Genomic DNA, 15152 nt, shown 5'->3' on the forward strand with positions numbered 1-15152 from the left:
TTTTTATTTCCTTTCGTAAAAGACAAGTGAGTAGAGAGGACTTTTATTTTCTTTTTTCCCGTTTCATGTCAAAATCTTTGATGGGTTAAAAAAAAAAATCCCAACCAAAAACGGTGGTTTTTGCTAGCAGTCTATTTCTGTAGCCGACTCTCAAAACTGATGTCTTCAGAGTTTAGACCCCGAACTTCACTTGAGGACTTGTACTCTATGTTCCTCTTCAAATCACATTCTCTTAAAACCTGTTGAACTTAGCAGGAGCAGTTGTTCGGCACAATCATGGATATCACCAAATCTTCTCGGCCATCAATATCAAAAGCTTCTGCATTGATCGGGGGAGCCAGCTCAGAAGCATCCACTTCCCAGCAAACGTCATAGGTCTCTACAGCATTGAGTTTCTTGATGCAACCCAATTGACGGCACCACGCTCCCCAATTTCGCAGGTTGTTTTTCCCTCAAGGTATGCATCCTCATTGAGGTCATCCATTTCAAGACAACCTGCTGCACCGATGGTACTGGCTGTTGAGCCATCAGTATTGATGCATACCTCCTAGTGCTGCAGGTCTTGACAGCATCGAGTCTCTTGGTGCAGACCGAACATAGACGCCTACGCTCCTCATCATCACAGGTTGTCTTTCCCTCATGGCATATATCCTCATCGAGGTCAACCACTTCGAGGCAACCTGCTGTATTGTTGGTACTGGCTGTTGGGCCATAAGTGTACCGGTGCATTCTTTTAAGTCGTCATAAGTCTCAACGGCTTTGAGTTCTTTGATGCAGACCATCGTTCTTCACCTTTACAGGTTGTTTCTCCTTCATGCGGTGCACTCATCGAGGTTCCCTCTCTGAGACAACCTGCTGCACCCTGCTGCACCGAAGGTACCATCTTTTGTACTATTGGTACCAGTGCATGTCTTCTGGGGAGACACTCGAGTTCTTCCAAAGGGAGTTCGATAATATGCTTAATTTGCACAAAATGCCGCTGCTAGCATCAACTCCCTCAGTACCAGCCCACTTAAGCATAATGCTATGAGGCTTCAAGGTACCGGTGTTGGCTATCCTTGGGAGCATCTTGCTACTTCTCATCAATCTTCTCCGAGGTTGACATTCTCCATCGAAAACTCGATCCACTGGTTCAAAGCGTTGACACTCTTCTTCAACAAGGCGTTCCAAGCTGAGGTATCATCCTTTCTCATCATGTCGATCTTATGCATCTGACTGAACAAGACCGAACGAGAGATGCTCATCAATCTGATCAGTACCAAGGACATTATAAGAGTTTTTGAAGACATGAACTTCTCTATAATTCAAATTTCCAATTGGACTCAGACGGTGAACTTACTTTATATAAGCCTGAGTTTTACAGCATTCCTTTTGAACTGTTACAGGAACTGCCTTTTAGGAGAAGATCTTATGTGGATCTTTCCTTCTTGGATATTTTGGGCAGTTGGGCACAGCCCTCCCTACCTGTTAAATTGGAAGCTGACACTGAACCTAACGCTGAGTTTATACGTGCGTGTTCTATGATGAGTCTCCGAAAGAGTTTCTAAGGTTGCCGTTATATGGCAGGCTTACTGAGACGCTTCTCAACAAATTGGAACATGCCTTTAAGTATCATGGTGACTCCAAGAACAGTGGACTCATTCTTGTCCAGAGTCTGATGGCCCACATCACTCATTACTGCAGGAATCAACCCTTAACAAATATTCCAATTATGTGAATTTATTTCTCAGTGCCTCTAGAGCGTCAAGGCTGTACTTTGGACAAATTTGGATATCACCTTTATCAAAATTCTATGCTGGTGACCAGAATCCTTTCTTACACTTTCTATGTGTCCGTTTATCTAAAGCAATTGATAAGGAAATTGCCTGGCTTTGACCTCGCACTCTGGTGCCTTTTAAAGTCTGTCTCCTCAGCGGCATGAGCCAATTTGCACAACATGCTCCTTCGTGCATCTCCAAAGTCTCCTTTTATATGTTTTTCTTGTTTCTTTGTTTAGCAAGTTTCCAAGTTTATCTAATCTTTGATATACTGTTTAACAAAAGCAAACCTAAATGGTTTACAATAATCCAAATATTAAAATATAAAAAACTAAAAAATAGAGAGGGTGACATAACATATAGACTTACTGGTACCAAGTGGGAAAAGATGAGAGCTTAAATACAAAGATAAAATAAAATCTAAAAGGGAGGGAAGAGAGGGAGGGGATTAACACACTAGGAAGGGGTAAAAGCTGTTAGGGCTCTTATTGAATGAGGCAAGTCAGAATGGTTAGGCGTCTTTGAAGAGGAATGTTTTTAGTTTAGATTTGAACTTTTCAAGAGATGTTTCTTGTCTAAGATCCGACTGAAGGGCGTTACATAAAGCGGGGGCAGTGACTGAGAAAATAGTTTTGCAGGTGGAGTCAAGAAATAATTCGCAAATAGAGGGGACAGAAAGTAGATTTTGAGTAATGGAACACAGATTCCGGGCAGGGGCATATGGAATGAGAAGTTTGTCGATGAATGCAGGTGAGTTGGACTGCTTGGTTTTAAATGTTAACAGAATTGTTTTGTAGGTGATGCGATGAACATTTAACCAGTGGGCTTTGAACAAGAGGGGGGGTCATAAGCTCAAATTTTTTAGCTTTGTAGATGAGTTTGACTGCAGTGTTTTTTGTTGAAGCCAGCTAATTTCCTTTTCTGTAATACCTTGATACAAGGTATTGCAGTAGTCCGTGTTGGAGATAACAAAAGAGTGAATCAGAATGTTGATGGAGGGGGATCTAATAGAGAAAGGATAGAACGGGTAAGTCTTAGTTTGTAAAAACACTTCTGAATGACTGCTGATTTGGTGATGAAAGTTGAGATCTTCGTCAATAATAACTCCTAGGAGTTTGATTTATTGTCGAGTTGAATAGGGCATGAATCAATGCTAATTGGATAGTTGAGAGTTACTTTTGGAAAAGTAGAGAAAAATACGCCTTTGGATTTGGAGATGTTACTTTACATTACATTAGAGATTTCTATTCCGCCATTACCTTGCGGTTCAAAGCGGATTACAAAAGAGTTATAGGAGGGTTACAAAGGAAGATATCTGGTCATTTCCAGTGAAGGTAAAGAGTAGATCAGGGAAATCTTGGATAATTCATCAAGCATCTCTTCTGAATGGTACTGTTTGTCTTCTGTCTCACATTCCTATTCCTATGGGGTCGCAGATCTACATTACTCAGGGTAAGACATTTTTCTGCTTGCGAGTAAGGTCTCTTACCACAATTTCTCTATCGCCTCAAAATGACCTCAAACTTCTTTTGACTATCTCTGAGCCACTACAGCTGAAGTTTGTAAGTCTTTTTTTTTTTTTTTTAATATATGTTTATTAAAGGAACAAAGCACAGGAGAAATATATAGCGGTCAATCCAGAATCACCACAAAAGAAACAACAATACAAGTGAACATTACTACCCAGCAAAGAATCAAGCAGGCCAAATACAGAGAACTCCCATGCAAAGTCCAAATTTTATACAGAAATACAGAAATCCCCCCTCCCACCCACCCCAACCCCTCCCCCTGCATCCTAGGAAAATGACCCGCATTAGAAAGAACTCCAACAGTCCAAATAAGCCACTGACTGCCATCCAGTGGCACCCCGCTTGCGCTGGCGCTCCCAATTGGCCATCTAGGACATACAAGCCTGCCACTGCTGAATCGTAGGGCGCACCTCTCCCACCCAGTGTTGCAGAATAAGCTTTTTGGTAAGCCCCAGAGCTATCAGTACAAAGCGTCGCGAAGGCTCGGCAATACCAGACTCAACTAGGGGTCCCGTGACACCAAACAGCAGAGTCTTATAAGACCACTCCAGAGACCCACAAAGAGCCCACATAAGAGCATTCCAAGAAGTGATGCACCATCGTACCCCGGAGAGCAGGGCAGCATGGGCAAAAAGCATCCGGCCACAGGCCCATGGCACACCCTGTACTCCGGGTAATGTAAGCCCTGTGTAATATCTTAAGATGAATCTCTTGCAAAGCCACATTAGGGGCAGCCCCAGAACCCTCATCAAAACACAAAGTCAAGTCATCAATGGTGACCTCCTCACCCAACTCAGAGCTCCAAGCCTCAGCCATGGAGGTCAAAAACCCTGCAGGCCTCCAGGACCTCCCCAATTTATACCAGTCCGACAGCGTGTTAAACTCTATAGTGAAGTTTGTAAGTCTTAATGTTCACTCTCTTCAGTCTAAGACTTACTTGGTCTATTCTATCCTGGACAAAGAATGCCCTGATATTTTTGCTCTTGTAGAAACTTAGTTAACTCCTGGTGACGAGACTCTCCTATAACAATCATGTCCTCCTGCTGCCACCGTAAACAACGTAGGGTGGCGGTTTAGCACTTTTGATTTCTTCTAAAATCACAGCCTCTCTTCAGGACCATAGTTCTTCTTGTTCATCTGTGGTACCATCATTAAAATTAATCAGTACGCTGAGATCCAACAATTTCACTGTCACTGCACCCTCTCTCTGGAGTTTGCTGCCTAATCATTTACGAATCGAGTCCGTACTAAAGCAGTTTAAAGCAAAATTAAAAACATTCTTGTTCCAAGATGCTTTTGGATAACATCTGTCTTTTTAAGGACTAAAACCAGTTTTATAGCCTTTTACACTTACCTATTGTTTTTCCCTTAATTGTGCTCTTTTTCATTAAGATTGTAGTTCTCGCCTTTCTTCCCTAATTGTTTGTAGTTAGTATATATGTTTGTATGTGTTTACTAACCTAATCTGGTTTTGTTTAGTAATTTAATTTTAATTTGTTCTTAAGACACTTTTTATTTCTGTACACCGCTTAGAAATTTGATTAAGCGGTATAAAATTTTTTTTTAATAAACTTGAAACTTTAGAACACTTGACTTTAAAAATTATTTTTCCTTCCCCAATGATGTGATTTCTTATCTATAATCCACCACCAGTAACTCGTCTATCCCTGACAGCTATGCAGGAACTTATCAGCTTTCATCTTACTTCAACCAATCCTTTGGTATATTCAGGTCTCGTTTTGGGAGACCTGAATATACACTGTGATGATTTGTCTGATGCTTTAGCAAATGCTTTTTGCACTTTCTTAATGATTCTTCATTTCACCGGCTTGTGAGTGGATCCACACACACTGCTTGTCATCTTCTTGATATTATCTTATCCTTTCAAACTTCAGTTTCTGCTTTCTCTACTCTAGCTGTTCTTCCAATTCCCTGGTCAGATATTGCAATTTTCATATACTATTGCAAACTCTGAATTTTTTTCTACCTCCATACCTTCCCCAGTAAGACAAATTAGGAAACTAAAGACTCTTACTCCTGATACATTCTTTGAGAACTGTGAATCTTTTCCTGACAGTTATACGTCTTGTTCGCTTGGAATATGACTCTCAGGTCTGCTCTTAATGACTCTGCCCCTTTACGCATAGTTTCTCCTAAACAGAGATATTCACAGCCTTGTGTACCATCCAGGTCTAACTCTCTTACGCCTCCAACTGCGCAGTACTGAATGCTCTTGATGGCGAAATCCTTCAAATGTTACTTTTCAGAATTTTAAAAACACTTCACAACAGTATTTGCACATGTTGCAAACATTTTAAAGTGAGACCTTAATTCTTCCTATCTTTATCGGCTATTAACTTCTCTTTCAAAATCGCCTACTTCTACCCCATCAGCTACTCTCGCTGCTGAAGAATTCGCATTAGGATTTCATGACAAAATCAACAGCCTACAAGATTCCCTAGTGCACGCTACTTCTTCTCCTACGTCCTCTACAAGCATTAACCATGTCGCTAGTTCCCAAGCTTATGACTTTTCATCTTCATCATCTCTGATGCCTGATACTTCACTCAGTTCTTTTAATCGTCAAACAAACACCTCCTTGAAGAAAATAATTACTAATCTGAAACACATATCACCTCCAACCAATCCTGTTCCTGCTTCATTTTTATTACGTATCATTGATCTGCTTCTTGAGGCCAGCAGCATGCCTGATTTTAAGGCCAAATGGGATAGACACGTGGGATCTATTCACAGAGAAAGGTAGGGGAGGGTCATTGGGGTGGTCAGACTAGATGGGCCGTGGCCCTTATCTGCCATCTATTTCTATGTTTCTATGTTTCTATGGTCAATAATAGTCTTTCTACCAGCGACTTTCTCTCAGACTGGAAAAAATCAGTTGTTCCACTTCTGGAGTCCCACAGTTTGGATCCAAACATTATAGCTAACTATAGGCCCATTTCCAACTTCATGTTTGTTTCTAAGATTGTAGAAAAAGCAGTTGCTTCTCAATTGACGGATTTTCTTACAAAAATAAATGTCTTACATCATTGTCAAACCATTCAACAGAGCATAACCTTCTGGGATTATTAAATCATATTGAGGCAAATACTGGATAGTGGTTGTGGTTGTTTTCCCTGGACATGTCAGCGGCCTTCAATCTAGTGGATCACGATATACTGTTCCACCGTTTGGAAGACATAAGCTGGAAGACATACAGGTCATGCTCTCCAATGGTTCAGATCATACTTGACTAATCGCACGTATTCAGTCAATTATTCCTCTACATTTTCTCGTTCTTATCCTGTGAAATCTGGTGTTCCACAGAGTTCTATTTTAGGCCCTACTCTTTTAATATTTTTCTCAATGCTCTTACCTTTATTATACAGTCTCTAGGATTCACATTCTATATTTATGCAGCCGATATCCAGCTTATTCTTCCACTAGAAACTCATTCACCTGCATCGTACTCATCTATCTCAGTAAAACTGGACACTATTGCAGACTGGCTTACAATAAACAAGCTTAAGGTTAATTCCCAAAAAATTGCAGTAGTGTTCTTTTCTTCAAAAAAAATTTTAGATAATATTCTAAATTTCACTATGATAGGAGCGCCTTTAAAATTTTCACTAAAGACTAAAATCACATGTCTCTAAGGTGGTATCCTCTTCTTTCTATGCTCTTCGCCATTGATCTTTTCGCTCATTTCTCCAACCTAGCTCATTTCGTACTCTCATGCATTCTTTAGTTTTGTCCAAACTTGACTACTGTAATGCCATTCTCATCGGTCTTCCGAAATATCAATTGCACTGGCTTCAGTTAGTTCAGAACACTGCAGTCAGATTACTGTACCACTGTTCTAAGATTGATCACGTTACACCACTTTTAAAATCAGAACATATTCTTCCGGTGTCTTATCATATTCCTTTCACATACAACATTCTCACTCACCATATACTATCTAGTGGTCTTCCTTTCCTATACAGTTTTCTGGTCCCATATTCACCACAAAAAACATTATGTTCCTCTCAGCAACAGTTACTGATTGTCCCTTCATTTCGGCAAATATTTCTAGATTTTCATAGGAATTCCTTTTTCTCCATTATGGCTCCCACCCTTTAGAATTCCTTACCCTACTACCTCCGCAGCGAAAAATCTTTTGCGACTTTTAAGGCACAATTGAAGTCATACTGCTTTTCTTTGACTTTCCACTCTTGACCTTTTTCCTTACTTTACTCATGCTATGGATCACCATTTATTCTTGACTTCTTTGCTTATATCGTTAATTGTTTGGGCAGAATTTCACTATGACTTTCCTTCCCTTTTGTTGCACTCCTTCCCTTCCCCAACTTGTTTTTGTTTGTATTATAACCTTCCCTTTCTTTATACCCTTGTACCCATTTTTGTTTGTATGTTGGTTGTATTTTTGTTTATTGCCTCCATTATGTCTTTTTAAATTTTTTTGTTTTTAATATATTATTGTAAATTGCTTAGACTAACTGTGGTTGTTTTTGCGGTATGTCATCAAATTCACAAATATGTAGCAAGGTCAGCCTGTGATGCTTTTGAGGTCATCTAGACCTTGTGCAATGTCTGGGACTATGAGATGCCTAGTATGGCTAGCAGTGTCTTGTACCATTGTGATGGCCATGTGCAACTTATCACAACATGAAGGGAATTAGAATGCTTTGAATACTACAAAGTACTTCCTAGTCATATCAGGGGTGATATAATTCTACATCTTGGCTGCTGCCACAAAAGCAGCAAACTAACAGCAGCCTCAGCAACCTCAAGCAGCTCATTCTGAACATGCTTAGCCTTTTTTCATGTACCTCTGAAGAGCAGCGCTCTTTTCTCTCTCTTTCACTCTTCAATCAATCTGAGGTCTTCTACAATGCTGATTTCTGGTGACACCTGTGGGTTCTTAAAGTTATCAACGATGCTTACTTCTTCATTTCATCACTATACCTTATTTCAAAGTGAGGCCTTAGCAGATGCCCTTCTTCTTTAACAAATGCTGGCTCTGCTTCAACTGCATGTCATAGGGGTAGTTTCCTCTTTTCAGAATCATCAGGGATTCTAGATGCACGGTCTATGTCCACCTGACCTCTGAGACCTACAACTGCAGTTGCAGATAAACCTTCAACATTTTCAATACAAAGTGTTGCCTTCAGCCTGGCCTCTTTCCCAAGAGAGTTTATTACTGGGTAGTAGTGGCAGCAGCTTTAACAGCTCACAGCACTACAGTAAACAATTTGGGTTTGAAGTCAGCTTTTTGAAATCCCTCTCAACCATTATACTTCATAGAGGCCCTGCTTGACACAATTCAACTCAGGGCATTCCTACCTCAGCAAGTCAGAAACATTTGTTCTGTTTTGCGGTCAAGTCTATCATCTGCAATCCATCTCAGTCCAGTGCTGATCCTATTAGGTTGCATGGTGTCTACAGTGCACGCTACCCCCCTACATGTTCATCTCAGAGCAGCTCAGTGGTCCCTGGTGTCTCAGTGGTCTCAATCTATTCTCTCAGAAAATTGCAGTCACATCACTTCTTCAATCTCTTCAGTGGTAGATAAATTTGTCAAATCTTTGCAAAGGGCTGGTGTTTCAAATACCACATCAGAAAGTTTTGACCACTGTCTCGTCCATATATGCTTGGGGAGCTCTCCTGAATGGTGTCAGAATACATGGTCACTAGTCTGCTCAAGAACAGAAGTTCCACAAAACGCACTTGGAACTCAGAGCGATTCGAAATGCTCTGAAGACTTTTCAACAATATATCCAATCCTGTCCTCATTGTTCATGTCGACAATAAAGTCGCAATATGTACATAAACAATCAAGGTGGGCTCTCTTTCTGTCAAGAAGCTGAGGAGATGTGGAATTGGGCAATTGCTCAAATCATCTTCCTCAAAGCTGTCTTATGTTCAAGGAGCACAAAATACACTTGCCAGTAAACTCAGCAGATATCTTTGGCTCCATGATTGGACACTCCAATCCAAGATCTTTACATCAGATATTTTCTCAGTGAGTGACTTATTTACGTCCCTCAGCAATCACAAACTGCTTCAGTTCTGTTCCATCATTGTCTGGAGGCAGATGCTTTTCTTCTGAATGGGATGGACAAGTTCCTCTGTGTTTCCTCCAATTCCTGTCATACTCAAAACGCTGATCATGACCACCATGATCCTCGTAGCTCCTCGGTGGCCCAGACTATGGTTCTTCTTTCTACTTCAGCTCACGATCAAAGATCCAATAACCCTGCAGATCTTTCTGTCTCTTCTCACTCAGAGTTGAGGGTCTCTTTTTGCATTGCTACCTTTCAGCTTGACCTCAACAGATGCTGATCTCTCTGTTCCTGTTAGCTATTTTAGCTGCATCCAGAAAACCTTCCACGTGGCAGTGCTACCAACGGAAGTGGACATGGTTTTCAGCATGATGTAATCTTCACCATCTTGATTCTTCATCCTATTTTACTTCACTTATCCAACTCAGGTCTTAACACCACTTCAGTCAGATTCCACCTGAGTACTATCGGTGCTTTCCATGTTCAGGTCAACAATAAATCTCTGGCTGCGCATCCTCTTGTTTCCAGGTTTTGACAGGCCTTTTCAATATTAAGCCACCTTTTTAAGCCGCCTCCAGTGGTTTGAGATCTTACTGTCTCACCAGACTGATGAAACCTCCATTTGAACCAATGTCTTCTGCTCATCTTAAATATCTCACTTTGACAGTGGTATTTTTAATTTCTATCACTTTTGCACATCGCATGAGAGAGTTTCAGTTGTTGGTGTAGGATTCACCTTTTACGGTATTCTACCACAAGATAATCCTACACACCCATTCTAAATTCTTACCAAAAGTGGTTACAGAATTTCATTTCAATCAATCGATTGTGCTTCCAGTTTTCTTTCCAAAATCTCATTCTTATCCTGGTGTAACAGCTCTCCATACCTTACAGAACATTTCCTCAACTGTTCATCTCCTTTGATCCTAACAGATTGGGCCACCCTGTATCCAAAAGAATTGTTTTCTTATGGCTGGCGGCCTGTATTTTATTTTGCTATGCTCAGGCTGGACTGCAGTTCGGAGGTTGTGTAACACACGAGGTCTGAGCTTCAGCTTCAGGTGCATTATTGCGTTCCACTCTCATTGATGGAATCTGCAAAGCAGCTACTTGGTCCTCAGTTCTCACAGTCACTTATTCCAGACAGATGGTCACTTCGGCCAAGCAGTATTATTAAATTTATCCTCTTAATGACCAACTCTCCCTCTATCCCATTGCAGTAAGCTAGGGAGTCCCATATGTGAGAATATGCTACCTACTTGTCCAAGGATAAAGCCCAGTTACTTACCGTAACAGGTATCCAGAGACAGCAGGCAGATATTCTCGCATCCCACCCACCTCCCCTGGTTTGCTTCTTAGCTTTCGTACAGAACTGAGGTACCTCGAGCCCCTTTGGGCGGGAAGGCAGTTGTGCATTTGAGGTGCGGATAGTCATGAGCACTTTAAAAAATTTAAAATGACAGTTCACTTTTCACACTATCCATACCGGGCTCCGTGGATGACATCACTCATATGTGAGAATATCTTGCCTGCTGTTTCCTGATAATACCTGTTACGGTAAGTAACTGTGTTTTTTGAGGCTCCCTCCTGCTGATCAGGTGCACTCTGATAAGGAAGGGAAAAGAGAGAGGGAAGGGAGTTTGCGGCTCAGGACTGCCCCTGCTTCTGCCACTTTGGGGCTTGAGGGAGGAAGGCTTTGCGGCTCAGGACCACTGGTGCTTCGGGGTGGAAGGGGGGGAGGAATTGACTGTTGTTAGACAAGGTTTCTAACACTCTCTGTTAACCAGAAAAACAGTTATCTGGTATCCACTAATCCTCATGGATGCCGGATAACTGAGATTCTGCTGTAGTTGGCTATCTTGAAGCAGAAAGTGAGGTGTTGTCTGCCTCATGACTTTTTTTGTTGGATACTGTGCCTTGTAACATTGTTTTAAAAATTTAGAAGATATTGGTTCTATTCTTCTGGCTAGATGTTAGTAACAGGTGGCTTTCTCACAGCTTCTAAAGGTTCTGTCATTGCGGCCCAAATCATTATTGGAACTCCAGGATCCATGTTAGACTGGTGTTTTAAACTACAGTTGATTGACATGAGGAAAATCTCAGTGTTTGTTCTGGATGAAGCAGATGTGATGATTAGCACCCAGGGTTATGCAGACCAGAGTGTGCGTATCAAAAGGTAATGCCTGCAGATATTATTATTATTATTATTATTCTACTACTACTTCTTCTCACGTGCTGAAAGGCATATGCAGTCCCTGCTCATAAGAGCTTACAATCTAACTTAGACAGACAAGACATATAGGGTTAAAGACCCTATTTTTATCATCCAAATTGGTATCAAAAGCCTCTTTAAAAATTAAAGCTTTTTAACAAAATCTTGAATCTATTAAAAGTTGCTTTCACATGAGCATTGTATAGAACAGTGTTTCTCAACACGCAGTAGGCGTTCCTTTGGGGGTATGTGGGCCGCTTGTTGGTGGTATGCGGCCTGGCCGCAGATCCCTCCCTGCCTACCCTGTGCTGATGCCATTGCCAGAGATCCCTCCCTGCTTGCTTGCCTGTCTGCCCGCCCGCTGCACTACCTCCCCACCCCCAAAGTCGATCATGTTACTTTGTAGGAGCTGAACTGGCTCCCTCCCAGTAGCACTCCATGCAGGGCACAGGCAGCGACTCACACGCTGCGTAGCTGACCCGGAACCTTCTCTCCAATGTCAGAATTGACGTTGGAGGGAAGGCTTGAGGGACAGCCACATGCAGCGTGTGAATCGCTGCACATGCCATCCTTGCATGGAGTTGCTGCTGGGGGAGGATGGAGAGAGTCCAGCTCCAACAAAGTAAAAGGGTCCGCTTCGGGGGTGGGGGGGTGGTACGGCGGACAGGCAGGCAGATGCTTCAGCATGTGCGGACAGGGATCCTCGGCGGCGCCTGTGGCTTCTGTGGACAGATCTGCTTTGGGGGAGGGGGGTTTGGGTGGGCCAGGCAGGCAGGGATCCATGGTGTGCAACTTAATTTTGGGACAAAGCTGGAAGGCAGGGAGGGTGGGGGCACGAACTTGACATAGAAGGAAGGGAAGGGGCATAAACATGGGACACAGAAGGGAGGGAATAGAAAGGGAGAATTGATGGGCATGAGTGTGTGAGTGAAAGATGGTGCACATAGGGAAAGGAAGAAAGGAAAATTGGGCATAGAGAGAGAGGAATGAGGTAGAGATGCATGGGGAATAGAAGGATGAGAGGGAGAAATGTTGGATATGGTGGTGTAGAGGTCAGATTGAAGGGGATGCAAGGGGGAGGAATGTTGGACATAGTAATGGAGAGAGAAATGTGGCATTGTACTGGAGAGGGGTGATAAAAGGAGAAATGGGCAATGGTGAAAAATGCACATGATCTGGGGGATGAGAGAGGGAGAAATATTGAATGTGGCAGTAGAGGGGGTGGGAAAGATGCCTAGATCTCTCAAGACAGATGGACAGTGAGAGAGAGAGAGGGAGACATATTGCCAATAGGGGTGGAGGAGAGCGGAAGAAAAGTTGCACTCATGGAAGGACAGAGAGAGAGAGAGAGAGATGTGTCCCTCATTGATCACGGTGGCGGTTCAACAGCAGAGATCAAGTGTCTATTAGCACTGGAGCATGCAGTCATTGTGAGCATAGACCAGATATGGAAGTGCAAGGATATCTCAGTCACCATCAAACAAAGACTGTCATTGTGTTCCCAATCGAGACATATGGCTGTAAGACATGGACACTCAAGAAAGCAGTAGAACAAAAATTGAAGCCTTCGAGCTGTGATGCTGGAGAAGACTTCTACAAATCACTTGGACAGCTAAGATCACCAATAAAGATGTTCTTCATCATATAAACCCAGAGTTGTCCCTAGAAGGCAAGATTATCAGACAAACTGACCTATTTTGGACAAATGATTAGGGTGAATTTACTACAAAATGAGGTGCTACTCACAATGGTCAGTGGTTAAAAGGAAGCAGGGCTGGATGTCATCAAGAATCACATGGGAATGAACATTAAGTAATTGAAAGAAGCAGTGGAAAACAGGGAGACATGGTGAGGACTAGCCTACAGAGTATCCAAGGGTTGGACACGACTGAATGGATTGTAGTAGTAGTAGTTGTGTAGAAGATAAATTTCATTTTTAAAATATTTAGTGTTGGTGTGCATGGAACCTTCCAGTAGATGAAAAAGTCTTCCCCAGACGTTATAATAGAAGTGTTTAAATATCCCTAAGTATAGTGGTAGCTTAGAGCTTTTGCTGATTCATGTGGTTGCTTTTTATCTTGCAGAAATCTGCCGAAGTTCTGTCAGATGCTCCTATTCTCAGCAACATTTGAGGACTCTGTTTGGCTTTTTGCCACTCGGCTTATCCCTGATTCCAACATAATAAAATTACGCAAGGAAGAGCTAACTCTGGATAATATACGACAGTTTTTTGACCCATGTGAAAACAAAGAACAGAAGTATCGAGCTCTCTCCAACATATATGGTATCATTACCATTGCTCAGGCTATAATTTTTTGTCAGGTAAGCTGCTTCTGCCCTTATCAGTTTAATGGGGGTGAAGAATAAGCCCCAAGCTGACTTAAAAAAGAAAAGAGAAATCCCAAATAATTCATTTAGGAACAGTGGGCAAAGTGTATAGAACTACTTTTCAGGGACATGCAGACTTTCTTTTTTGTAATGGACTACTGAACAATGAGAGCAATACTTAAACCTTTCAGGGAACTTGCACTCCTAGGCCATGCTTTATGCAGTTCACAGTCTGCACGTAACATCTCCTTCTAGTGCAACAGACACTGGACCGGGAGCAATCAGGAGGACCTCCCCAACGCTACAACTGCTGAGCCAGTTGGAAGGCTCAGTAGGAAAGTTTGAATTTTTCATTTAATTTTTTTTTTTTCAAAATCCTTATTCATTTTAATATCTCACAGCAAGTGCACAATAATATAACAAATAATGCATTTAGAACACTTGAAAATCTTTCCTATTATCTCAAATAAATAAATTTAAGCCCCTCCCCACCCTCCCTATCCAACAACATTCAAGTATATTATATAAATAATATATTCAAGGATACAACAAATTCAGTAATATAATTATAAACCCCCATTTCCATCAAAACATCCTGTTTATTTGTGCAAAAAATGTGTCTAATCATTATAATATGTTATCAATGGCCCCCCAATCTTTTTAAAATTATTATAATTCCCTTTTTGTATGGCAAATATTCTTTCCATCTTATATATATGGCAGAGCGAATTCCACCAGAAAGTGTAATTTAGCCTTGTGTAATCTTTCCAATTGTTGGTGATATGCTGACTGGCAACTCCTGTCATTATTAATAACAGCTTATTATTATTTGACGAAATTTGACTCTTTAATCTCATACAAGTTCCAAATAAAATTGTGTCATACGAAAGGGCAACATGGTTTTCCAATAAACAATTAATTTATTAGTATTGCCACCCCAGCCTTCTTACCAACTGCCGGGGTAAAAAAATTTTGTCGAACCCAACCCCCTTCCAATTTTTTAGATTCTATCAATAAGTGTGTCTCTTGAATAAAATACAAATCGGCGTATTGCTTCTTTAGGAACACTAACATATTTTTCCTTTTTATTTGATGGTTAAGGCCATTAACATTTAAGGAAAATATCTTAATCTCCATCAATTACTAAATGAATGATCCATCGATGATAACCAAATTCATTAAAATTAGTATGATTAGACACCATTACACAAAAAATAAACCATAAAAAATTCATTTGATCTTCAATATTCCCTTCATTCCCTGT

At 41.3% G+C, this 15152-nt stretch overlaps 1 protein-coding gene across 4 annotated transcripts in view; it reads left to right on the forward strand.

Moving 5' to 3' along the window:
- Nucleotides 1-15152, forward strand: part of DDX25 (DEAD-box helicase 25) — a 158103-nt gene that overhangs the window by 97045 nt on the left and 45906 nt on the right. For all 4 annotated transcript variants that reach the window (XM_033919190.1, XM_033919191.1, XM_033919192.1 and 1 more), the window contains 2 exons: nucleotides 11347-11524; nucleotides 13645-13882. In XM_033919190.1, the coding sequence (XP_033775081.1) occupies nucleotides 11347-11524; nucleotides 13645-13882 (416 nt within the window). The remainder of the gene's footprint in view (nucleotides 1-11346; nucleotides 11525-13644; nucleotides 13883-15152) is intronic.

This window comes from Geotrypetes seraphini, chromosome 13, assembly GCF_902459505.1.
Source record: "Geotrypetes seraphini chromosome 13, aGeoSer1.1, whole genome shotgun sequence".
Lineage (NCBI taxonomy): Eukaryota > Metazoa > Chordata > Amphibia > Gymnophiona > Dermophiidae > Geotrypetes > Geotrypetes seraphini.